The 27260-nt window shown below is 50.9% G+C and overlaps 1 protein-coding gene across 1 annotated transcript in view; it reads left to right on the forward strand.

The window, feature by feature from the left end:
* CNTN6 (contactin 6) overlaps positions 1–27260 on the forward strand; it is a 97241-nt gene that overhangs the window by 46373 nt on the left and 23608 nt on the right. Inside the window, exons 7-11 of the mRNA XM_087824546.1 lie at positions 9806–9990; positions 12129–12265; positions 14046–14175; positions 14983–15133; positions 25206–25333. Of these exons, the coding sequence (XP_087680672.1) occupies positions 9806–9990; positions 12129–12265; positions 14046–14175; positions 14983–15133; positions 25206–25333 (731 nt within the window). The remainder of the gene's footprint in view (positions 1–9805; positions 9991–12128; positions 12266–14045; positions 14176–14982; positions 15134–25205; positions 25334–27260) is intronic.

The following is a 27260-nucleotide window of genomic DNA, read 5'->3' on the forward strand; positions in this document are numbered from 1 at the left end:
TCCATGAAGTTCTTTAATCTCGCCCAAGAGGAGGTGTGAGGACACCTGCCCTGCGTTGCTTTGGGGATTAACGCAGATAATAGGTGCAAGAAACACAGCGCCAGGCTGGGCACTGAGGCAAAAAGTGTTCACCGTTCTCTGAACCCCAAGGGCCTATTCCATTCTCTCTCTGTGTAACCTGTGCCTGAGCCGGGGGTGGGCCACCTGGCGATCCTTATGTCAGAAAGGAGAACAGCTCTCACCTCTCTGCCGCCCTTTGCTTTTCTCTCCGGAGCAGCAGGGGCAGGGGCAGGTCTCAGGTAGAAAAGGCCCGCAGGTGAGGGGGCCGTTTAGTTAACTAACGTAGTCTGAATTGCTCACATATCAGATTTCGCAACTTCATTTATTCCTAAAAACTTTAAACCTACAGGAACATTGCAGGAGTAACATACCTGGGTAATCATGTCAACCACATCGCCTTTCACCTGAAGGATGGCCGTGTTTGAGTCCGGCCCCTGTGCTCGCTCTGTCTCTGCAGACTGTGCTTTTTAACAGGCCTTACCTTTTTGGTGAAACCTAGGTGTGCTGAATCAGGTAAAAGATTTTAGTGTGAGGTTTATGTTTATGTAGCTAAGACCTGGGCTGTGTTTACTGTCGGGTGGCTGCACATCCGAGCCTGCATTTCGTCCGCAGTCCTCGGGTTTCTGTTGTCTCCCTGACGTGCTTGGGTGTCTCTCGAGGCTCTTTGTCCGTGAGAGTCTGAGGTCGGCCATTCTTTCTGCCGTAATTCCTGCTCTGCCACGAGGACCCCTCCGAGGATGTGAAGGCCCTGGTCTGCTCATTCCATCTCTGCCACCTGTGGGTCTGTTTCTATTGACTGTTTTTCCTGGTAGTCATGTTTCTCATTTGTATGCTTTTTAGGTTGTCCAGTAATTTTTGGTTGAATTATAGACATAAACGTTAGGATGCTGAATGCTGGACTGTGGTGTATTTATTTGAGGTGTTAGATTTTATTGATAGGAGTTGTTCCTGGGAGTCAGGGCGATCTTCCTGTGGCCTGTGAGTGAGTGTCCTTAGAGTGAATATGGAGTCAACCTTAGTCTCAGGCTAGTTCATGACTGAGATGCACCTTCTGCTGAATCTCCAAGTGCCCACTGAGCCTCTCCTGCAGAGGGTGGGATGCCGTCTTCCATCTCTGTTTGAGCTCTGAGAACTGTCTTCTGTGCCACCTCCTGTGGCCCCGTCAGGCAGATGCCCATAGCACGCTCCGTTTGCCGTCCCATCCTCTCCAACACCCGCAGTCCCAGCTCTTCAGTGCTGTCCCCTCACCTCGGTGAAGCAGTCGGTCATGTCCCACGCTCGTCTGCCCTCCTTATTCTCTGAGCTGGGCAGTGCCTGGGGACAGAAAACCAGGGCACCAGAGGCTCCCTGCAGGGACCACGGTCTTGGGATGCCCACTGTGACACTTCTGGAGTCAGGTTTGTTTCCACGTATCTGTCCAGTTTCCTGATATTTCAAGCAGTAGGGTAAATGCAGCTCCAGTTACTCCAACATAATTGGAAGCCAGGGGTTGATTTAATGCCAATTTTGAAGGTCCACACAGTGACACTTAGAGAAATTAAGTCACTCAATCAACATAACTTGTACATCTGGGGTTCAAATCGAAGCCTCACTGATTCTGACTTCAAAACTCATGCCCACAGCCATTGGCATTTAATCAAATTGCTTTTTATCATGTGAATAAATTCCCCATGTGCAGGTGAAGTTAGCCCTGAATTCTGTAAATGTTTTCCAACAAAAAGGCTTGGAAAAGTTCAGCAAAATGTTAAAAAGATATTATCTGGGGAATGGAACTATGGAGATATGGAGACATTTTCTATTTAGAGTCTCTGTAATTAATATATCAGCAACCAGGAAGTTTTAATTTTATACATTAAAGATTTTTAAAATTTCAAAAGATAACCTTTTTAAAATGCAAGCTGTTTTTTAATGAGAAGAAATAAGTGTTTCCAAAAATAAATCAAGGCCGTTGAGGGCCGCACCCCCCACCAGTTTGTGTGTGATGTCAGTACCTACTACCATTTGTAAAAACCTGGTGTAGCCCTGACTGGTGTGGTTCAGTTGGTTGGGCATCGCCCCATGCAACAAAAAGTCAGGGTTCGATTCCTCTTAGGGCACATGCCCGGGCTGCAGGCTTGGTCCCCAGGGGGCGTGCAGGAGGCAGCCAATCAGTGTTTCTCTCTTACTGATGTTTCTCTCTCTCTCTCCCTCTCTCTAAACAATCAATTAAAAAATATTTTTTAAAGAAACGACCTGCTATAGAGGGTTAGAGAGAAAACACAGCTTCCACCACAGCCACCCCCAGGGAGGCAGCTGCAGACACGTGCAGGGGGGATGAGGTCGGGGGGCTGGAGCGTCTGCTCAGGACTCTAACCACCTCCCACCCGCCAGGCTGACGTGAGTGTAGAGCGGTTATGACAAAACTGCGGATTCCTGCCTGAGCTTTAATCGCTTTGGCTTCTGGGATGTGTAACTAACTTTCTGTGTTGGGGTTCCAAGGCTGTTGTGATCACAGATTGAACTCTCTGCTCTTCTCATTTGTCTAACATGGCAGCCTCTTAATTATCTAAGCTGCAAATTAACCGCCTTGCGAGACGCCCTGAGAGCTCTGGGTGCAGGTGCCGAGCAAACGCAGGCTGACTGGGAGACACGCCTGTGTCTCGTTGGAAGGAAATACAGGCCTGTGCTCTCGGGGAAGAGATTAAACCCGGGCCCTCGTAACTCTTCCGCCGCTCAGGTAAACAACCACACATATTTCCTTTTATTTTTCTTCTTAATGTAGAAGCTTTGCTGCCAGTGCTCTGAATGTAAATAAAATCCGTAGCCGCGCCGGATGTCCCTGTGTGCCCTGCGCCTTCATGCCGAGGACTGTATTTATGTAAACATGTATATCTTGTTTATTTTTTTTTTCTAATTTATGGAGGAAAAGTTACCCAGCTTGGCTATTAACGTCAAGCAGTAAATCTGAAGTCTTGCCCAGGTGTTTCTCGGCGTTCTGGAACTTTCCGAGGACGGAGCGGCATCCGATGTTTGCTCCTCTCGCGAGCGATGTCCCTGCAGGTGGCAGCACAGAGAGGTCGCTCAGGGCACCAGGTGACCAGCATCGTTGAGTTAAGCCAGGTGCATTCAGATTGTTTAGGCCTTTAAGGATTGGTTTAAAGTAACCGGCGAGGAATCTGAAAGTTCCCTCCTTGAAGTTCTCAGTGGTCGTGTGGCCTGCCCCTCGCTGCGCTGAGAGGAGGGAGAGCAGAGCGCTTCGGGCACGGTCTCCCGCGCGTCCCGGGCTGTGGACTGGCACCGCATCTTCGGGTTCTTGCTAATGGCTCTGCATTTCGTCCTGATGTGATGTTGCCGGGCACAGACTATTACGGCCAGTTCCATGGACTGTCCCCTCTGTTGACCATGCGTGTGCATCTGAGGACAGTTTATTTTGTTCATTAGCTTCTTTTTTTAAAAAAATATATCTTTACTGATTTCAGAGAGAGGAAAGGAGAGGGAGACAGAGAGAGAGAAACATCAGTGATGAGAGAGCCATTGATCAAGCCCGCAACCCGGGCATGTGCCCCGACCAGGAATCGAACCCCGATCGCCTGGATCCTGGGTCGACGCTCAAGCGCTGAGCCCCGCCCGGCCGGGCCATTAGCTTCTTCTTGAAGACCCTCCCGCATTTCGCGTGGCGCTGGCTTGGTTTTGATGTGCCCACCACCGTCTCTCGTTGAAGGTGAGGGGGAAGCGGAGGCTCCGAGAGGTCAGGGACCCGCGCTCCGTCACGCGGGGTCTGCTTGTGTTTGTCTGCCCTGCGTGCAAGGGCCACTGTCATCGTGAGCGGCTCACAGTCGCTTCTGTCGCTGAGGCAGTTCCCGAGGGGGCCCTTCGCGGACACCGGCCGCCACCAGGGTCCCGACGACACTCAGATCCCCCAGCGAAAATATCTCTTCCTTCCCTGCAGCAAGATTGCTTTTCTGCAGAGCTCGCAGATTTATCCCTGTTGTGTCCCCACCGGACGGCCTTCCACTCCAAGTGCTTTGTTTGAATATCACAGGCTGGGGATGACAGCAGCGAGCCGAGCAATCTGAAATTTTAACAAAGCCTCCGCACCGGTTCCTTTCTCTGCTTCAGTCCCTGCGATTAAAAATAGCCACTGACAGGATTTTTCGAAATGAGGTTCGAGTTGAGAATAATCCCAGCACAAGCACCTTAGAAAACGGGTTCCCTGCACCATTTTCTGCTTAAAAACCTGGTACAGCCTCGGTTTAAGCTGCGGATAATGAGGTTTAGGAAATCCAAGGGAGAAACAGGAGCTCTCAAACGGCACCGGTAATGAAAACGCTATTTATGGGCTCAGGGTATGGAATTGAAGCAGGGTTCCGAGCAGTGTGTGGAGAGCTTTAATTTAACTTCCAATTAAGGTTGAGCCGGTCCAGAGAGTTAACAAATGTATCTGTGTCTTTGATAAAATTAATGGAAAGCTCACCCGGGGAAGGCTGAGGGACGAGAGAGCGGAGCCCAGGTCCTTGTTTAGGGCGACACAGTTGAGAAGCACAAAGCCAGAGGGGTGGGGAGGAGCGAGAGGGAGAAAAGGCTTCGCTTGTGTTATCTGGTCACGTCAAACAGCTGCGAGGAGCCCGGCTTCAGGCCGGCTCGGTTTAGGAAACGGGAAGAAATGGGAAAGGCTTGGGCAGCACCCCTTCTGAATCTGAGGTTCGTGAGAGGCTTGCATCAGATCGGCTCCCTCCCCTCCCCTCCCCTCCCCTCCCCTCCCCTCCCCTCCCCTCCCCTCCCCTCCCCTCCCCTCCCCTTCCTTCCTTCCTCCCTTCCTCCTTCCTCCTTCCCTCCTTCCCTCCCTCCTTCCCTCCCTCCTTCCCTCCCTCCTTCCCTTCCTTCCTTCCCTCCCTCCTTCCCTCCCTCCTTCCCTCCCTCCTTCCCTTCCTTCCTTCCCTCCTTCCTTTCCTTCCCTCCCTCCTTCCCTCCCTCCTTCCCTCCCTCCTTTCCTTTCCTTCCTTCCTTTCCTTCCTTCCTTTCCTTCCTTCCTTCCTTCCTTCCTTCCTTCCTTCCTTCCTTCCTTCCTTCCTTCCTTCCTTCCTTCCTTCCTTCCTTCCCTCCTTCCTTCCCTCCTTCCTTTCCTTTCCTTCCTTCCTTTCCTTCCTTCCTTCCTTCCTTCCTTCCTTCCTTCCTTCCTTCCTTCCTTCCTTCCCTTCCTTCCTTCCCTCCTTCCTTCCCTCCTTCCTTCCCTTCCTTCCTTCCTTCCTTCCTTCCTTCCTTCCTTCCTTCCTTCCTTCCCTTCCTTCCTTCCTTCCTTCCTTCCTTCCTTCCTTCCTACCTTCCTTCCTTCCTTCCTTCCTTCCTGCCTTCCCCCCTTCCTGCCTTCCTTCCTGCCTTCCTTCCCCCTTCCTTCCTCCCTTCCTCCTTCCCTCCTTCCCTCCTTCCTTCCTTCCTTCCTTCCTGTTTTAATTAATCTTTATTGTTGAGTATTACAAATGTCCCTCTTTCTCCCCCACTGCCCCCCCCGGCCCTCCCCACACTCCGTCTGTGCCCCGGGCTGTGCTACAAGCATAGAAGCTCTTAGGTTAACCTCTCCCCACCCCCCTCCCCTCCGAGGTCCTCAGTCTGGCCCACGCTTCTGTGTCTCGGGATCTGTTTTGTTCAGCAGTTTGTTTGGTTCTTAGCCTCCGCCTGTGAGCGAGGTCGCGCGGGGCCTTCTGCCCGTCTCTCAGCGTCCTGCTCTCGGGCCCCCGCGCTCTCAGAGGGTGAGGTCCCTGTTGCATCCGCGCAGTATCACAAGGTGGTTTCTTTGTTGAGGGTCGTATCCGAGCCCGGCTTCTGCATCAAACACGAGGACAATAAAAAATCCGGAGGACTGTAGCAGAAGCAGGGGTGTGGCCAGAGTCGGCGGGTGTCGGGAGTGAGGACGAGGGTGCCACTCACTGTGACTCACTTTCTAGTGGCAAAGTTCCAAGGGATTGGACAGTGACCCCTCTCCTGAGGGCCCCTGGGGACGCCACTGCTCTGAGCATTCGCGAGGCTTCAAGAGAGAGGGTGGGGACTCTAAGCGGTTTGCTTCGTGTCTTCAGAGGAAGGTCCCACCCAAACGGGGACTTGTCCTTGGAATGCACCTGCCTGTTGGTGTTGCCCAGGTTTCACTCCTGTTCTCTTTGCCTCTCTGTGTCCCGTTACCAGTAATACGAGAACCCCGGCCTCCTTGCTCGGCGGCGACGTGACAAATCTGACCAGTCTCAACATCTAAATAATATCTGTGCAATCTTGCAAAACTGCTTCCTTTTTTCCCAATAGAAATTTGTTAACATGAAATGTAGCCACAAGATGCACTTGATAAGAATTTTAAATGGGAAAAAAGTTATTTTACTGTTTGAGTGATTACTTTTTGATAGTGTAGTTGCCCTGAGAATTCTTAGCTATCTAAGCTATAAAGCAGACTATCCAGGAGAAATGCGCCCTACAGTGTAATTCATTCCCACAGACAGGCAGGAGCCGCGCACGTGGGGACCCAGGCGTCCAGGACCTGCCCACCAGGCCCTGCCTGATGGGATCAGCAGCCATATGCCTCAGACAGGCCCAAACCTAAGAGAAAAACTGACCAACGGACGTGTTCAAAGGGAGACTTCTGGCACCAGGCGTAACCTGATCTACACACGTGAAGAATTCCAATTTCTCCCCCTTTGCGTGAGCTTTGCTTTCAAAGCCCCTTTCTCCACCTGGTGGGACAGCCCCAAGTTCACATCCCACAGTCTGAACCAATTCCCACGAAGAAAGGCTCCCTCTTCAGTAGCTCTTCCGAAAGCAGCCCCGAGCCTCATCTGGCTGTCTGATCGGGTGGCCTTGGCTCCCACGTTGACGGTGGCAGTGGCCACAGTGCAGGAGCCTCTAACCGCAGGGCCTGTATCCTGTGCTCTGCCCCGAGGCCGAGGTGCCGTGAGCCCAGGTCGCGGGAAACGTCAGCTCTGCCAGCTGGAGGGCGACTGTCAGGAAGAGAGGCCGGTGCTGACCTTGGGCGGGGCGTGCGGGGCTGCGGGGGCTCCTGGACCTGAGGGGCGGGTGCTGACGTTCCCTCCTGCACAGCTTCCCTTGGAACGGGCTCCCCTGGAGACGGGCCATGTCCCCCATCGGGCGAGCAATGCCATTGCTGAGACGCCGTGGCGTCACCGAGTTCCTCTGGAGGAGGGAGGCAGAGCAGCTGAGCTTCGTGGGACTTGTTCTTTTACCCCCCACTTGAAACTGAGACCAACTTTCTGTAAAACCGCAGATGCCAAAGCTACCAGAGGAGGGTCTTACGGGAGTGTTGGGGTCCGAGAGGCAAAGAAGCCGGGACACAATCCCGGCTCCGCCCCTTTAGTTACGGGGGAGTCAATGACACTATGCGCATGCTATCCACACGCGTAGCCCCCGGCCCGCTGTGTGCTTAGTAATCAGTAACTACTGGTTGTGATACAGTCACAATCACCGTCATTAAATAGCAAACTCTTCTGTTACTGGCTCCGAGATTTAGGTATTTAGTTATGTTAAAAGTTGGGCTCTGTCTTCACAATCAAAGAACTGATCTAAGCATGGGCAGGGCTCTTCACTGAAGTTATTCTGTCCGAATGCTCACGGTTACGAGCTTTTCCAGCTGGATACTGGGCACGTCTCTGTCATAAATGTAAGATTCACAGTCACAAAGAGACCGAAGGTCAGGCATTCGGACAGGCATCGGAGCTTCCTTTTTTCTCTCTGTAAACACACTTTCTTAGAATGTTTTATTGCACGAGTCATACACGCTCATTGTAGGGGAATAATGGGAAATTGAGATAAACAGAAAGTGAAGAATAAAAGACACAGAGTCCTCCCAACCCCGAGGCGATAACTTTTCGCACGTTCAGGCCCATGCCCCGTGCTTTTGGGAACCGGGTCGTCCTGCGTCTGGCACAGGACCCCTCAGACCTGGTGCAGATCCTTCTACGCGAGTAAATGCTCCTGCAGAACTTCATTTTTCTCTGCCAGTTTGTTATTCCGTGAGGAGAGTGGACAGAAAGCCAGTTATCCGAGGTTAACTGTGGCAGGAACATGCCATTTTCCTAAAATGTCAGCCTAATTTTGTAGTAAGCGGCGAGACTTTCTAAAAGGACAGAAACTCAATTTATGATAATCACGATTTTACTTTGTATTAAAATCCAAGGTTTGTTTGAAACCACGTGGTAATTATGAAACAATGTAAGACTGAAACATGGACTCCGGGGCATGTTCTCCGACACGTGTGCGAGCACTTCTGTGCCTCTCTGTGCCGACGGCATCTTCAGTTTCCACAGAAAGATCAAAGTTGTTTGCCAGCGAAACCTTCCAGGGCTGTAGCAGTGTCTCGTTTCCTTTGGGGCCTCTGCTGGGTCCTCGCCACCTACTTTCTGGGGTGATTTCACAGCTCAAACTCTGCAGACTCATGTCCACCGCTTTGCACATCCTTGGAAATTTCTCCCTGGTCACTTTTATCAACTTGAAAAAACCTGCCTCTTCTACAAAGTTGATAAGTTGACTTTGCAAAATGATTTTATTATTATTAATTTAAAATACATTTAGAATATACATATTTAGATCACCCGACAGTCTCTATGGGGATGAAGAGTGATGTGCTGGGGGACAGGAGAGATGTTAATGTCAATCAGGGGTGGGGAACATCCGGCCTACAGGCTGTATAAGGCCCTTGAAATCATCTGATCTGGCCCGGCCAAGGCAACTGTAGGCAGGACGTGAAATTCAATAAATCTAGGAGCTTCTGTCATAGCTAATTTTTAACTTGATAATTTTATATGGCCCATGAATGATGTTATAAACATCCAAATGGCCCTTGACAGAGAAAAGGTTCCCCAGCCCTGATGTAAGCAGATGGGATTGATTTTATAAATGACGGCTTGTCAGGGAGCACTGTCCTGCTATAATTTGGTTGATAGCCTGAGTTTCGTTATATGATGCGTATAAAAGTGAGGCCTTCCAAACCACAGATTTCTAAATCCACTCTTTATTGTTAGACATTAAGTTTATATATTAAAAATACATTCATATTAGACTAGAGATACTAGACATACAATATTGAGCTAAATTCCCATAACTGAAGGAACTCTACATGTTCTAAGGGGAGATGGGTTCAATGTAAAGCTCTCTGACTTATTGCTGTTTTTCTTTTTGTTAAATAGGGTGGTGAGCACAGTGTTTGAGGCTCGTAGGGTCCATCACACTGCTAGTCCCCTTGGTAACCCAGCTTACCCACCACCTACCTCTCCAGTTGCCTGCTAGGGCCAATTTGGCGTTGGGGGAATCTGTATTTTTTTCCTTAGAATCCACCCATACGGAGAGAGCCCGCCTGCTCGGAAGTGTCATGTCCCTCAAAGAATTTCCCGAACTTCACGTTTAAACTGATGTACTCGTGGGACTATCTCTGCAGCCTGTTCCCTTTCTTTCCCTTCTTGCAATTTACAGATAGATCTGTTTTCTATCGTTTATTGCCTGTTGCTCCTCTGGTCTGTGAGCAATGCGAGGGCGGAGAGCATGTCTATTTTACTCACAGTTTACTCTCTGATCATAGCGCCCTGAGCATGGCAGGCCCTTAATGAGGTGTCACAGGCCGCTGAGCGAATGCAAACGGTCGCAGGGCCCGAGCGCCAGCCTCCCTGCGATGGAGTCCCTGGGTTGTTTCCTTGAGAGTTAATTTTAAGGACACTCATTTTACCCTGTTATCCCAAGACCGAGCCGGACGCTGTTCTAACGCGGTGTAACTGTTCAGCCCAGTCCCCGATATTAGTTGGAGGAGGCTGGACGGAAGCCCGTTGCCAGGGAAAGTCACGTACAGCAAATCCCGGGCTACCCTTGAAATCCCGAACTTTCAACAGGAGGATGAGGGCTCCTACGAGTGCGTCGCCGGCAACCCGCGCGGGAGGAACCTGGCGAGGGGCCGCCTCGTCTCCTACGGTGAGCAGGGCTTTCGGGGCGTGCGGCGGACCGGCCGCCAGCCGCTGCGGGCCCCCGGCCTGGAGAGGCGGCGAGCTGCGTTTCCCATTAGGATGCTGAGCGGGTGACTAGCGGGCGGCGAGTCTCAGCGCTCTGTGCACGCTGCTGTCTGTTAGAATGACCTTGAAAACATCAGCCGCGTGGTGTGCAAGCCACGCAGGTTCATAACCCAGAGTCCCACGGAATCCACTCGCTTCCCACGTGGGCGTTTCGGCCGCAGCCACGGCTTCCCCAGCCGCAGAAGGAGAAATGACGCGGGCGGGAGCCTAACACCGAGCGGTAGTTGTCAGGATCCGTTTCTGTCCCAGATCTGTCTGCTCACACGTAGGTAACAGAAAAGCAAAGTCGCTACTTCACTTAAAAATAGGTTTGCCTCCGTTACCGGACTCTCGTGGTAATCGAGAGAGACGATTTATTACCTTGACGCCAGCTTTAGGTGTCCCCTATCCCGGCCAAGACACAACACTTGCATTAAATTGACGTCATGTTTTTTCATCAAACAAACTATGAAACAGACCCCAGAATTACTGTAACGTTGAAAGCTTGTAAAATATCCTTAACTTCTTTATTAAATGTAATACATCCGTCCTAGAGAGCTTTTAAAGCCTGTACGTCTACATGGCCCCGAATAATTTTCTGCATGACATGTTTGTATGTGATGGGTTAGGAATCACTGATGAAGTAATTGGAGAAATGTATCCTTTGATAATGGGCCAAGTCTAAGGCACTGATATCAGCCACAGGAAAGCCGCTCGAGCGTCCTGTGGGGACCAGGTAATGTGCCCCGGCTATATTAGCTCCCATTTCCTTCCAGACTTTCAATTTTAACCTGGAATGAAAAGTACTATTTTATATATAGAACATGAATCCCTGCTGATGATTTCTCTACGGCGCTAGCAATGCTACCCCATATGTATGTATATTTACATTTAGATATTTATTCTTTCCAAGACCCCCTGCTTCTTAAAGGAAAGTCTTAGGAATCTAGCATCTTTTGTAAGGAAAATAAGAAGGATGTGGCTGGGAGATTTTGAGTTGCACCAAGTTTTTTAGCTTTGGCTCGTTTTTAATAGATTCCCCATTTTTCTGTTAAATAGACACACATATAACCAAGAGGTTAAGCAGAAGAGGGAGGTATCTATAAATTGGAAATCAATAACAAAGTGCTCTCTCCTACACTGGTGCAGCCCCTGTTAGCTCACACAGACGTTTTCATAAACACCAGCTCCTATGATTCTCATAATAATAAGATGCAGAAGTAACTTTCAGCGATATTATCGGTAAGAAACCTGAGATGAAGTGAGCAAGAGCCCACAGATCCTGTTTGTCAGATCTAGGAACTCAGAACAACCCGAAACGAGGCTCCTTCGCCTGCCCTGCGTCCTCAGCTGGCAGCCGACGCCCCGCAGGTGCACCTCCCGCAGCCGAGTTAACCTCAGGACACTGAATTTACACCCCACCTGTCCGTGAATGAGAGCAAGGATAACACTACCTTTCGCCCAAATAACACCTTCACAGCAATGGCCCCACGGGCTCTCTGCCTCATTACCACGTAGGCCTTCTTAGGTTAAAGATAAGGTTTGGGGAGAAGCACCCAGGACTCCATTAGGCGGGGGCCAACAGCCACGCCACAAGCCCTCATTCCCTGTCACAGGTTTCACCTGGGGGAATGGGTTATATCTGAGAAAGTGCAATGAGGCCCATACTGGAGTTATGCTTCAGGCTACTGAGCTTGAAGCATAATGTCTGACACAGATACACTTAATTTTAGTTGATTCGGGTCACGTGGAACCAGTGGTCTTTGCCCACACCGGGTTCGGAGCGGGTTCACGTTTTCTAACCCGACGCATGCTCTGGCCTCACCCTGCCCTTGGACCTTTCCCTGCACTCCCAGGTTGTCACAGACGTGCAGCGAAATGACAAAGGTCATATAGATCTTGTGCCAAAGGCCCATGATATTCGCAGCAGGATTTCTGTTGCCCATCATGGAAGCCCCTGCATGTCCAGCGTTTCCAGACCCGGTCAGCCTTCAAGCGGGAGCACGAAGCCTAGAATAACCAGCTTGCCAAACGGTTGCTCTCTGTCTCTTTTCGGAACAGCCCCTCCAGAATGGGAACAAAAAATCCAGAACACATACCTGTCTATTTACGACAGCTTGTTTTGGGAATGCAAGGCCAGTGGAAAGCCTAGCCCCTGGTACACATGGCTAAAGAATGGTGAGCGACTCAATCCAGAGGTAAGCAGAGGGGTAGATATTAAAACCCACCTACTCGGACGGGGAAACTTTGTCACTAACAGTGACAACTAACATTTATGAGTGCTTAGTAGGTGCCAGGGAATGCAACAGATTCTTTACATAGACTAATTTATTTAATCCTTAAACAAGCTCGAAGTAGCTATTACTATTATTCCCATTTTCCATTGAGAAAACGAAGGGTAGAGAAGACACAGCATTTTCACAGGTCACATACTGTCAGTAACAGACTTACATTCAGGGGCCACCATCATCACCATCATCACCCATCACCACCACCATCAACATCACCATCAACTTCAACATCACCACCACCATCAACATCACCATCATCTTCAACATCACCACCATCATCAACATCACCATCATCTTCAACATCACCACCATCATCAACATCACCATCATCTTCAACATCACCACCACCATCATCACCACCACCTTCTTCAACATCACCACCCATCACCACCATCAACATCACCATCATCTTCAACATCACCACCATCAATAACATCACCATCAATAACATCACCACCATCAGCATCACCATCATCAGCATTACCATGATCATCACCGTTAACATCTACTGAACTCTCCCACGACACAGCCTGTGCTAAACACTTCCCACGCCTTATTTTATTGTATCCTCATGACAACCTTGAGAGACGAGATTATTATTTCTTTACATAGATGAAGAAAACTGATCTTAGAGGAGTTTGGTCAAGGCCACGCAGCACCTGGTGAATGTTGGAATCAGTGTTCTAAACTTAGTCGGTCCGATTCCAGGACCCAAGGTCTTCACCATTACCCAGGATCATGCTTTTGTGAGAACCAACGATTGAGTCTAAACCCACAGGAGAGTGGAGAACACCGGCCATTTTCCACAGTTTCTAATCTCAAGCCTACTCTCTTCCACAATACACAGAAAACGAGACAGAGCTGGTTTTCCCCATCAAATTATCCAAATAACCATGTTAATTCTCCATTTTACTTTGCACGTGTAGGCACGGCCAGAGACACAAAAGACATCTGTTGTTTAGAGGCTGAACGTAATGATGGTCTTTGTTCGGCTTCAGTGGGATTTTCCCCACATGCCTCTCGCCTAGAACATCCTCTGTTTCCTCAGCTATTTGTTATTCTTCAAAGGATGGTAATAGGCACCTTGAAATAGTTTTGAGTTGCGTTTGCAATGTTAAACGGTTTCGTAACATGCACTCGGAGGTGTAATTCTGCACCCCAAATGGGACTCTGTAACGGATTTGGGCTGTTTAAACACACTTACGGTCGGCCGCAGAAAAGAAAATTCAGTGCCTCCTTCTTATGACTCAATTAGAAAATTACCGAGTAATCAATTCAAGTCTTTTTGAGACCTTGTGATGGAAAAGCAAGGAAATATTCTAATTCCTATATCCGTGTCTAGTATTACAGTCAACCTGGTTTCCTAAAGTAAGCGGAACAGTGGCAGGTTCCAAATTACACCCAATATAAACAGGGACTTGACGTACATGCTATTCAGGTAATGCCAGTTTCCAAAGAAATGGGGGAACGAAACAGGCTAGCCGCTAAAATCACACTGAGCCTATTTCCATTTCTTTTTTCTAACCCCAGGAAGCCGCTCAGGTCTTTCACTGTACTTGGCTCATCTTCATAAGCATCAGCTCCCGTCCTGTCGCATCAACTGCACAGACACCTCATAATGTGCTCTGATTAAGGAAATGTCCACACTCACTCACTGGCATCTTTACATGGCTTGTTTTTTTATTAGGAAAGAATTCAGGTAGAAAACGGGACACTCACCATAGCGATGCTGAACGTGTCCGATTCCGGCGTCTACCAGTGCGCTGCGGAAAACAGACACCAGAGCATTTATGCCAACGCAGAGCTGAGAGTGTTGGGTAAGCCCTTTGCTACAACAAAGAGATTCAGAATGACATCTTAGCAACTATGATTACACAAGTCCAACCCGGCTTTTCTGTGAATCACAAATCGCTTTCCCCTGAAATAACGGGAAATGTCTAAATTAGCTTTGAAAAAAGGCAGGTGATTGTATTCGGCCCGGGGAATCCACCGGGGCTCCCAGAGGAGCCACCGCTGGGGGCGCGAAACCAAGAGGCTCCTCCAAGCTGGTCCCAGCTGAGGTTTTGAAGACAGTTCGGAAAGTACCGTCAGGATGTTTTCAGCTGCACATAAGAAAACCAGGGAAAGGAAATCTCAGTTTACAGCGACTTCACAAACAGGGGTCCCTTTTAGCTCTTAATGAGAAGTTCGGGGTGACGGTGAGCCGTGGCTCCCGCTGTGGCGATGTCCTTCTTTACCGGCTCCTCTCGTGCCTGTAGCCTCACGGCTCTGGGACGGCCGCTGTAGCTACTGACACGTCAAGTCCATGCCCCCGCAGACGGCGAGAGAGGAGGCAGAACTGACCATGTCTATCCCTCTCCTTGGAAGAGCAAATCCCCAACCAAGTCTGCGGCTAGGACCCTGCCAACGAGCACCGGGCGGGATTTGCGGAGGCTTCACAGCCACCCTGCTCTCTTACCCTGATGCCCATTCCTTCATCGCACACTATTTACACAGCGCCAGGGACTGCGGCCGGGGGGGTGGTGGTGGGGAGGGTTAGCCTGGTCCGTCTCGTACACACGTTAGCTCCCATTCCCGCAGGGTGATTATGTGACTCAACAGTTTTTTAAATATTGTGTTTTTAGCTTCAGCTCCTGATTTCTCCAAAAACCCCATTAAAAAAGCCTCAGTTGTTCAAGTTGGCGGGGATGTTGCCATCGAGTGCCTACCCCGGGCTTTCCCGAGGGCCACGGTCTCCTGGAGGAGAGGCGCGCAGGGCCTGGGGCCCAGCAGACGGTGAGTGAGTCTTTGTCCTTTTCACAGCCTGAAATATCTGGGAATATAATGTCTTGCGCATTTTTACAGTTTACAAGATCTTCCCAGGTCCCCTCCCTTACGATAACCTACAACTGCTTATCCAGGGAGACGGAAATTCCCCCATGGTCGTAAAAACAAAAGAACCTCACAGAGCGGGGACCTGCTGTGTAATTTGGCTGCAATGCATCCAGTGCGTGGGCCTGGAATAAAGTTTTAAAACTCCTCTAAGACCTTTTTATTTATCCGGGTGAGGAGTTTTCCCGGCCCGGCCCGCTGAGGAGTCAGGAAGGAGCACATCACACAAGGAGAGACACTGGTGCTCACACCTGCACTCCGGTTTTTAAATAGTCACACAGGTGTCCGCTCGTGACAGGTGAGCTCACCCTGCCGTCCTGAGCTGACCGACCCCATAGGTGCCAACGTCAGCTGCTCATGGGGAAGGCGGCACCTGCGCTCTGCTTGTGTCGCCCTAAAGGCTTTGTTGTGGTCGCAGGTAAAGTTAGAGTAGTGACAGGGAGGGAGGGAGGGAGGGAGGGAGGAACGGCTTTAGTTCTTGACCTTGGGAATACCTGCCTGCGAAAAAGTGCAGTTTTACTCTCAGTTATAAAACTTCTATATGTTCCCGTCTACTTTGAAATTTCATTGTCACTAACTCTTGCTCCCAATAAAGTGTAACTACCTGGAAATGGTTGAGAAGTCTGTAACGATGCCTATTCAAAGGAATCTTCCCGTATTGCCCACTTATAAAAAATGGCAGATATATATATATATATATAGATATATATCAACAACTTCCTCCACTCTTACTGAGCCAGACAGCGAGCGCCACGCAGCCGGTGAGCGATGAGGCTGCCTGAGGCCGGGTCGCCCTTCCCGTGTGCAGGCTTTTCTGCTGGGCGGATAATGGAAAGACCACTCAGCTCTTTATGTTCCGAAGGGCTGTTGTCACCGGATTTATCGGCGTTTCCAATGAAGCCACAGTTCTCAGTGTGGGTCACACGTATCTTATCGGCCCGTGCGCACCCCTGAAGTCGGACTATTTTGAGAGCTCTGCCTTTACGTGTCTACACGTGGCCGACTATCAGCGTAGCCGAGTTTTCCTCCAAGGAAGACCAGGTAGACGGCAGATGGCGTCCAGCCTCCGTAGGCTGCCCACCAGGGGGGGGGGTGGTCATAGCGCCTGCTGCATCTGTCCTGGAGCTGCCAGGCGTTGAGAGATGCACCTACACTGAAGGGAAGCCACGGTGAGCTCCTGCTGGAGAGACAGGGGTGTTCTACAAGGAGCCCTGCCCTGGGAATCAGAAAACAGGGATTCTGGTCCCAGACCTGTCGCTGCTGAGTGGCCCGACCTTGGGAAAAACTCCTGGCCACTCGTTTCCTCTGAAGTCACTGTTTCCGGAATTTATTTAAGATGAAAACAACATTGGGAAGCATTCAACACCATCCCCAGGCAGTGACACCAGGACAGAAATTACATATTCGAAATCACTGGAGACATTAGCCTGGCAGGTGTAATTGCAGACTCTATCCTTGTTATAATTTTATACGTTGCACGGAATTGGCCCAGGTGACCAAGGGACCGAGCCAAATGCGGTGATTGCTGAGAACTGTCACACAGCTGATAGGATCCGGATGGGTAGAATCAGGGGTTACAGAGCCCTGGCCGCCGGAATGTGAGCACCCCCAGGATAGCGAGACCCCCCCTTAATTCACTGTGGTCGGCCCAGCACCAGCACAAACCTGAGACACAGCGGATATTCAGTAAATATTTGCTGGGTTGCTAAGTCAGTGGACATCAGCGTTTACTTTGTCTTGTCTGGGTCCACCTGCCTTAAGAGATTTTAAAGTGAAACCCACGGCTCATTTAATAATTAATGGGCCCATGCTGTGTTCACTCATTCGGTCCGTAAATACTTAATGAGCACCTGCTATATCCCAACCGCTGTACGAGGGATACGTGTTGTGGCTACAACGTCAAGCCAGCCAACTGTGTGACACAGTTTATTTCCTAAGAAACTGTTTTTTTCAAAGTTCATGGAGTCAGAGGATCTGAGTTCAAGTCCCAACTCTACTCCTCGCTCGGTGAACAGCTTCCAGCAAGTCCTTTAACGTCGCTGGGCCTCGGCTGAGTACCCTGAAAAATGGTGAAAACAGTGCTTGTCTCTCCCAGATGGTCGTGTGGGACTCAAAGGGCAGGGCGCGGGGGAGGCGGGGTGGTCCGTGCCCACTCTGCTACCACTGGGCGCGTTTCCTGCTGTGGTCCAAGCTCTGCGGGAGCCCCAGGGCACGTCCAGGTGACACCGCCGAGGTCGGAGCCTGCAGGTGACACTGAGCTCTGCGAGGCGTCGGGGGCGACCGGGAATCAGTCCCACATCTAAGTTTGATTAACTGCTTTTTACCCCCTTGTGGATCCACTTAGCAAGTGACCTACAGAAACCAAAGGCCTGGATTTATCTCCTTCTGCCCAGCGACCACCGGCTACCTGTTCAGGGGTCCCCTGGCACATTCACCAGGAAGTGTCGCCCGTGGACAGACAGCTCCGATCTGTCCCTGCCGGCGGCATTACCAAGTGGACAGACAAGCTCTGAACAATAATAATTGAGAGATGGAGTTTTTTTTCATATTATTGAAAAAACTATCATTGAATTCATAAGTACTCTACCACATTTCTCCCTAATTTCCCAAAATAAATAAACTGAAACTCAGCTACATGTCAGGCAAATGGTCACTCATAAAGAAAATAACCATTGTAAGCACTTCCCGTAAGCCGCGCAGCGTGCCAGGCGCTTTAAATATTTCAGAACGTTTAAGGACACTTTTCTTCCTTCACATTTAGATGCATTTCTGAGAAATGAAGTTGTCACAGAGCATATGGTCATGTTTGTACCGTGTTTACCCCAAAGAGCTAAATACTAAGATATTTTGAAATCCCTGAGAATCAGCCCACTCAGCCAGAGAGATTCCGTCCCTTGGCCACAGGTCTCAGGAAGGGACCGTGGGCCACAGGCTTTACCAAGCAGACCCTGGGCACAGGGGACCCGCCGCGCTAGCACCTCCCACTGGGCTCAGAGGGCAGTGTGGACAGGTACACAGGTGGCCCATTAGGTGGCATGGAATCCATCAGTGAGGCTTATTCAGTATTTTTTGCCCTGGAGACCAACACTTGGTGGGTCCCCTCCACTTCCATCCTCGTGGCACTCAGCACCCGAGGTCCCTCTGCGAGGCCCGTCCTCCGTGGGGGGCAGGGTGGGGCGGGGCGCTGAGAGGTGTCAGGAAGGGAGTGGAGGGGAGGCATAGACGAGGGAACAGGGTGTTCCCTGTGAGTTATTGAGCAGGCTGCTGATCGCTGTTCTCGTGGGCAGGAAGGCGCCCCCGCGAGGACCTAATTGGAAGCCCTCAGCAGGCCCACAGAGAGGGACCAGAATAGAATCAGTCTGTCTTCATCCTGCCCCTTGCTAAACAACCTGGACGGAGTTGTTCCTTTAGCTACAGAGCCCACTGCCCCCCACTGTCTCCCGGAGCCGCCCAGGCCCACCGGCCCCGTGGGTAGCATGGGGAGGGCCGGCAGCCTGGATGCCAGGGAGCCCGTCCGGCGATGCCCCCTTCCCGCCTGGCCCTGCTCTGTGTGTCTCAGTGTCTCTAAGTCACCGCCCTGCCTTTTTTATTTTCCTTCACCCCCAAGTGTTCAGTCTTTTTTTTTTTAAATATGTCTTTATTGATTTCAGAGGGAGAGAGAGAGAGAAGCATCAATGATGAGAGAGAGTCATCGATCGGCTGCCCCCTGCGCGCCCCTCCACGGGCCGAGTGCTGGGTCTTAATAAAGAGCCGGTCCACCCGCACCTCCTCCGGGCGCCCGCGGCCCGAACCACCCGCCTCCCCAAGCAGAGCTCCCTAATAACAAGCAAATAAGCCTGATTGTACTTTGTTATCACCACCCCCTTAATGGAACAGTGCTCAGGACATCAGGTAGCGGGATATCAAGCAGGCAAATGAGCCATATGTCCCGTGTTTAAGGGAGGCTGACAGTCTGCATAATGCGGGCTCATCGCCACCTCCCTTGTGCGCCGCTGCTCCGTAATAAAATTTTAAACCGTCTGCACTTGGCTCCGCAGAGCCTTGTTAAGGTGAGGCCTTGCAAGGGAATACAAGCTGAAGGTGTCAGGAGAGATGTCAGCAGCCATCTGCCGCCCCGCGAAGATGTGACACAAGCCCAGATCCCGCGGGTGCCCGCCAGTCTCGCCCTCCCTCTCGCCATCCAGCCCCCGTCTCTGTCCGCTGCCCACTCTGGGCTGGGGCGCCGGCCCCGTACAGGGAGTGTGCAGAACCAGCTGCCTGCAGGCTCCGCCCGGGAAACGGGGCGCGCCCGCCCGCCACCCGGCTGCCCGCAGGTGCGTGGGGTTCCCCACACCCCGCTGCTGGGGTTAGGCCATTGCTGTAGCTCCCTGGTTACAATGCTGAGCGACGGACAGTGACATCCCGCGGCTTTCAACCCAGGACGGATATGGCAAAGCAGAACCCGCCCACACGGCGTGGTCCGATCCATTCTCGCGCCGCATCGCCCAGGGGAGGTGCCCGAGCTCCGCGCGGAGTCGCTTCGGTGCACAGACTGCCCGTAGGTTTCAGGCGTGAGCCCAGGAAGAAGCTGGTGGGAAAGCAGCTCCCAGAGCCAGGCCCGAGGCCGTCGGAGGGAGCAGGGCTGGGAATCCGCTTTTTATAAATTCTCTCTCTGCTCCCGAGAGAGGCTCAGGCGATAGAATCCCACCCCGGGAGACACTGGTTTGGCACCAACACATTACTTAAAAAATAGAAACATCGGCGAATGGCTTTTCCTCCCAGAACCCGGCTTCCTGCTCTAAAAGTGCTCAGCTGCTCACCTCTCCCGCTGCTGAGGAGGCGCAAGTGCCACTTACAGTCTGAAGAGATGAGTGCGGGTCACCTTGGGAGGGCGTCCAACCACTTTCGTGCTGTTGGCGATTTCTGAGTGACATTTATATCTTCCAAAGTTTAGATAAATATTCAACAGTGATGATTTTATGGGCAGAAAAGGTCAGTCATTAGCGCAGTTTATACAAACGACCTTTTGTTCCTGGTTTGATTTTGAGCAAAGAAGCGATTACCTGGTGAGTTTAAAGCAAAATGCTCTGCACTTAGGAAAGTGTTTGACAGGTACATGCCCCCCCCCCCACCCCACAGATGCCGGTGGGCATGTGGAAATAAATAAAGGGAATAAGGAGAATTGCTGTCTTGATAGGAATCATGACCCAGTTGAAAAGTAAAATGCAGACCCTTTGTGTGGAAGTCAGTCCTATCAATCCCTTTTCTTTAAAATACATTTTTATTGATTTTAGAGAGGAAGGGAGAGGGCGAGAGAGAGAGAAACATCAGTGACGAGAGAGTCATTGATCGGCTGCCTCCTGCACACCCCCGACTGGGGATCGAGCCCGCAACCCGGGCACGTGCCCTGACCGGGAATCGAACGGGCGACCTCTGGGCTCGTGGGACAAGACTCGGCCGATATCTTTTCAATGAACGGTGAGTCTGCTTGAGCATTTTTTTACTCACTGGCTATTATTTTCCAACTTCTGGATTTTTTTTTCTTCATTTTTCTCCACAGTAGACCTTTTTAATTTTATCCAGTGAAATTTATGCAAGCACCCATTTCATAAAACAGTTTAAATTGAAGCAATTTGGCTAATGTCACAGAGGGGCAGCCCCACTAGCCCTAACTGGCCCTGCTTCCTCCCCCCCCAAGCAGCCCGCGGTGCCCCCGAGAATCCCCCGCTCTCCTGAGAGCACAGCTTGAGAATTACTGATTTGGAGTGACAAATCTGATCAAGTGTGACTTGTCAAACTGCTCATTTATTTATAAGCACAGTTGCAAACCAATTTGACAGGCCTGCGGAACATTCTGGGTTTATAAATGTGAATGAGCTCAGAGTCTCGTGGGCGAGGCAGGGAGGTCAACAGCTCCAGTGCAGAGAGACATCCGTCACAGCAGACAGAGGATGGTGACACCGTCACTCCCTGGGCTGCAGGTCCAGCGAGGCCACCGCAGGCTGGGGGCCACCGACGTGGCACCGAGGAAGCTTCCAGGGGAGGGGAGGAGGGGTCAGGTTCATTACACAGCTGCTTCCTCCACAGGCAGTTTGGTGATTGCTACCAGTTCAAAGTTCATGAAGACGCCCTCTTATTTTTATTTACGTTTATATATTTTTATTGATTTCAGAGAGAGGAAGGGAGAGGGAGAGATAGACAGAAACATCAATGATGAGAGTCGTCATTGATCGGCTGCCTCCCGCACGCCCCGGACTGGGGATCGAGCCCACAACCGGGGCCTTTGACCCGACCGGGAATCGAACCAGATCTCCTGGATCCTAGGGCGATGCTCAACCACTGGGCCACGCCAGCTGGGAAGAATCTTTATTTTTATTTAAATGAGCAAGCTTGGTATTTACTTGTTTGTAGATCATATCTCTCATTTTTTGTAGCTTGTTAAAATAAGAAACTTCAAAAATATAACTTATTAAATGACATGGAGATTAACATACAGGTTACGCACTAACTATGATAATCAGGTGCTAAAATTATTAAAATGGAATATCAATATTTGATCTAAAATGGATTCCAGTGGGACATTTTACCTAAAATCTAAACTGAGAAGAGTTAAAATTTACACTCTCTTCTCCATTTCTTATCGAACTCATTTTAATCCAATTTATTTTACATTTTTCTAGAAATCAGTAAAATTAGATAGTCAATTAAAATTTCATGGTCTGCAGTATTATCTTTAGACAAAACTGGAAGCAATGCCCCAGTTAATAATCTGACTATAAAAATAGAAGTATTGCTCTAGTTTCAGCTGTAAGATGTTTTAATTGCCCCCGTCCTAATTTTTCCTAGTTTGAGAAATTTAGCTATTGCTAGTCTTCGATGTTGGCAAACTTCATGTCCTGTGGCTGATAGAAAAAAAAAAAAAAACACAACAAAAGCCTCATTTCCTTGCTCCACAGTTTGATCACAGATAGGTTTGGTTTCTGTTAAGTAGATAAGGTAAATACTGGATATGCATTCGATTAGCTGTTGAGATAAAAGGGGTGGAAACACTCACGTCTATTATATTTATGAAGTTTAAATGAATGGACGTCATGTGCAACCCAGCAAAGCAAGGATGGAAATTTCACATCAGCCTTTAGGTGGCTCCTTAGCAGGACACGAATCTGCCACCTGGTCCAGGTGAGGGTCCCGTGAGCTCAGCCACGGGAGGTGGTCGTCCGCCTTCCTGGGGCTCCGGTCACCGCAGCTCCTGGGGAGGTGAGGCTGGGGGATGAGGCAGGCGAGCCCAGGGCGGGGATCTGGGTCCGGGGACCTGTCTGTCCTTCCTGACGTGGGAGACGGCCGCGTTGCCGGCGGGGTCGCTCTGCGGGGTCTGCCTTCATGTCCTACACGGACGTGTGCACACAGGCTGGTGGCTGTTTCTACGCCTCCGTTTTCTGCTGCTGCTGTGAAATCTCCCAGGGCCGCCCGACCGTCAGGCCCAGCGTGTGCTTCTGAATTTCCACCTTTTTTTGCTCAGGATGCAGTTAGAGGAGTGGGGTGGCCCATCTCAAACGCTCCTATTGGTTTTGCTATTAAACGGTTATGACACATGGGCACCTGTAAATGTCTCGAAATTCTAATATTTAGGGAACATTTTAAAGGCAAGTCCCTTAATACGTGATTTAATCATCCGAATAGAGTACTAAACTTTGGCAGTTTGGGGAATTTCTTTCTATTCAATTATGTAAAGAGCTGAGATATTCTAATCAAGGGGATAGTTGAAAAGAGAGACATGAGAGGAAGGCCGTGGTCGCTGGACTGTGGGGAGACCACGGGGAGAGAATGTGGAAGAGACGCGAACCCGTGAGGCAGGTGTCGCCCAGCGGTGCCAGGACCCGGACAGCCCAGGGGCTCGGTGTCCTGCCGGGTCCAGTCAGACCAGGGTCTGAGCACAGCAGGCCTGGGGAGAAGCCGGGCAAGAGTCAGAAATACTGGCCTGAGACACGCGGGAAAGGAAGGCCGCAAGGAGAGGAGGACACCTGACGCCGGCACTCAGTTCATCCCGTTCTCCTGACAGCCGCAGCACCGTTCCCCAAATAAACACGAGAGCCCTGTGGATGGGAAAGTTAAACGTCGAGGACACAGACAGGACGCCGCGCGGGGTCACGAGGGGCCTCAGGCGCACACCTCTTGCTGTGCACACTGAGCTGTGCCAGCGCTCCCTCCCCTCCTGGCTGCTGCTGCTCAGGAACAAACGCTAGGAGCCCGAGGAGGGCGCTGCTCTCCGGGTCCCCCCCATCTGACCGCTGCTAACAGGAGCCGCCCCTTCCCGAGAGTTAGGGGAAAAGTACAGGATTCGTAAACGTTCCCATCACTAGCTGGAGATTTGTCTGAGGGCCCTTAGATAGCAGCAGGTATAGGATGCATTCATCTAAAATATTTTATTAGCCAAAGCGGAATGTTTCTATGCTGCTAAAAGTTCCGAGTGATTCCTAAATTCGAGAGGTGGCCCATGCGCCCGGAGGCGTCCCACTCTGGCCTCTCCTAATTAGATCAGGTGGAGTCGCGTCTGGCCAGACGTGCGCTGCATAGTACAACAGCTCTGTGGCTGTGTCAATAATCATATGATTCAGTTGTTAACGTGCGCTGGGATCAAGAATCTAGACATTTCAGAAATCGAGATGCGAAACGTCTGCTGTTGGGGGGTCTTCCAAGAGAACGCCTAGAAAGACTCCGAGTATGTGCCACGAGCCATCCTAAACCCAGACGCGGTCCCTTCCACTAACCTGAGGACAGAATGCAGAGCCCGTCTCGAGTAATAAACCCAACAGCAGTAGCTGGTTTCAGACGAATCATAGTTGGCTGACAGTCGCTGTTTCAAATGGCTAATTAATTACATTAGCTACACTGCATGTAATACATACATTAGAAACAACGATATGTTTGCAATGCAACACACAGCTCTGTTTTTGTGAATGGATGTGACATGCACACCAACCGTCCTGCCTTTCTTGTCTCCAAAGCTATTGGCATTAAAAATTCGTCTTTATCGCCCTGGCCAGGAGGCTCGGTTGGGTGGAGTGTTCAGTTCCCCGTCAGAGCACGTATCTCGGCTGCGGGTTTCGTCCCTGATAGGAGGTGCATACGGGAGGCCACCCATCGACATTTCCCTCTCACGCTGATGCTTCTCTCTCTCTCCCTTCCTCTCTCTAAAATCAATCAAAAACAAAGAAGGAAGGAAACCAGTCTCAGAGTTTCCCTATTAAAACAGCATCCTGATGTTTGCATTTGCATATTTCTGAGTTTCAGGGAAAATACAACAATGAATCATTTTAGGAACGCTTGGGACTTCAATAGCTACCCCTGCACTGCGGCTGGGTGACTGAATGCACTTCAGGGACATTTAATTAGGTCTGATTCACGGAGCCCTCATCTTTCCACTCCACTGGGCCACATAACGGGCGGGGGGGGCGGCTGGGCCCTCCGGCCACAGGACCGTGCGGGTGGTCCTCAGGGCACAGCGCTGGGGAACGTCCTCCGGGCTGGGCGCCCTGTGGCGCGGTGGCTGGAGGTGATAAATACGAGGTCACACAGCCACAGACGAGCACTGTGAGGACTGGCTTCCGTGTCTCCAACGCCATGTCTGGTTTGGTTTTTCACCAGGGAGCTACCTTTTCAAAATGCACAGTGAATGGTTCCATCTGTTATTATTCAAGAAACGGGCACTGATTGCAGCATCGAGCACTCATCTGATTTTTAATGTGCCTTGACGTCGACAAGGGTCACACAGGGTGTGGCGTGAGAGTGATCACCTCTGTGTCAGGACAAAAGCCAGCGGCATTTACTCTAATGCGTGGAGGCCGAGCTGGCTGGCAGGGAGGGACAGGCACTCGGAGGGGGTCATTCACACGACCAACAGCCCCCAGGGCTTCGCGACGTGTTCGCATGGACGTGAGTGGTGAGGACGCCAACCTTAAAGAGCCCCACTCCCACTAATGACATGCTTTACCTTTAGAGTCTTCCTCTTGGAGGACGGAAGCCTGAAGATACACAACGTGACCAGGTCAGACGCCGGGCCCTACACCTGTGTGGCCACGAATCAGTTCGGGGTGGCCAGGAGCACAGGCATCCTCCTCGTGAAAGGTACGTGGTCCCTCGTCTGTGTGGGGTGAACCCTGGGGACCCATGTGGACACCACGGCCTAGCTCAGTGTCAAACCCGCATCCTATTATACGTGGGAAAGGTTTGATTTCAGTTTACTAAGCGCTGAGTCCCCTGCTCATGAATGGCACGTGCTCTCTGCCAGTGGAATGCCATGGCTGATGCCAGCACGTCGGCGCTCGAAATGCTGCCAGCGGGTACTCAGAAAGAGTTAAACCCTGCACCTAAAATATCTGAATTTCCACAAATGCCTCGGTGTGGGCGGCCGTGGACATTGGGATAAAGTCGGTGAATGATGCGTTTCTTGGTTAAGTTTCCTTCAGAAACTCCCATTTTGTATGAAATGTTTACCTGGGTATGAGGCTGCTTGGTCCATAACCAGTTCATTTATTTCTGTAACTCCAGGTAGTTAACCCATGAAATGCAGGCTCTCTTGCATACACTTTAATAGTGTTTTTTTTTTCCAAAGAGAAGAAAATTAAACCAGGAGTGTCTGTACGGGTCACGCTATGTTCCCATCGCGGTAAACAGAGACGCTCATACAAGTTGGGTGGTGAGCCCGCTCCCTCCCTCCCTCCGACTTCAAACGGCATCACTCCCAAAGCACCTGCGTCCGTCACCGGGGGACGCAATTAGGGGAGAAGCGTCTGCTCCCTGATGTTGCCACATCACTGTATTGAGCCCAAGCTCCTAAAACCGGCACATTCACCGGGAGCCACGTTGCTCTTATCAGTCTGCTGCCTCCCGGGTGATAGAAACGGTGGTCTGATAAAGTCGTCTGAGCAGCTAATTAAGTCCCAATGATCAAGTTCAGAAATTGGTGCTTTACCATCATTTTTATTAAGAATAAGTGTATTCAACAAAAAGTAGCGGCTACCTCCGGCTCTCCTTTAAACTGTCTCGGGGAACAGGACCACCCTTGCCCCCGGCAGGTGTTTCCACCGACGACGTCTCACACGCTCTGCCGCCAATTGTCAGCCGCCCGGGGAAGCGCGCGCCACGTGACCTGCGCCCAGCAGGGGGCGCCCTGGGACGGCCTCCCTCCCTCCGGAGGGCGCTGCCACCAGGTTTCTGAGAGGTGGACAGTGCTTCAAGGAGCGGCCGCAGCTACTGTCCTAAAAGGTCGCTTCTCCGGCACGGGTCTGGCAGTGCCCTGGGCTGGACTGACAAGGGTGGTCAGGAGCAAACGAGAGGTTTCGGCAGAGCTGATAAAACAATCATCTCTCTTTGAATTTCTTTATCAGCCTCAGTCATGCAAGGAAAGTTGTTGTTCGACAGCTTGTAAGGAGATAATGGTTACAAGACTGAGATATTTCCCGGCTTAGTTTTTAGCTGATAAGGCTTATCTGTGTTTAGAGGATTTGGAAGTTGTCTGGGCTGCGTATCCGAAATGTCTGTTTCCCTGATGCACCAGGAGAAGGTCATTTCTATCCAGGCATCGTGAGCACTGTCAGCACCGGCCGCTCCTGGTGCGTGACAGAGGGACACCGTCCACGGGCACAAACAGGGCGTCGAAGGGGGCAGAGCTAGGGGTTCTCGCGCGGGGGGACTGGGGTTAAAGTTACAGGGCGACATGCGCGAAGAGGACATGAAAATCACATGCGAGGGGAATGATCCGAGCTGGCATTTGGAACATTATTAAAACGCAGAGAACAGCAGGCCATAAAGATCTCGTTTGCAGGCAGCATTTGTTTTCCTCTCCCCACCGGAGAAGTTCGGGATGTTCAATTACAGGCCTCATTGCTTCAGCATGATTTTCCATGAAACGCCGGAAGTTGGAAAGCACGGCTAATGCGCAAATTAAGTTTACTGCCGTGCATGTGGTTGCTTATCCTGCGTGCTGGAGTCTCTGCGACGCCAGCGAGGTCCCTGTCCCGCTCTCCGGCCGCTGACAGGGGTCTCCGCTTAC

Source organism: Miniopterus natalensis, chromosome 15 (genome assembly GCF_054644295.1).
Source record: "Miniopterus natalensis isolate mMinNat1 chromosome 15, mMinNat1.hap1, whole genome shotgun sequence".
NCBI classification, from domain to species: domain Eukaryota; kingdom Metazoa; phylum Chordata; class Mammalia; order Chiroptera; family Miniopteridae; genus Miniopterus; species Miniopterus natalensis.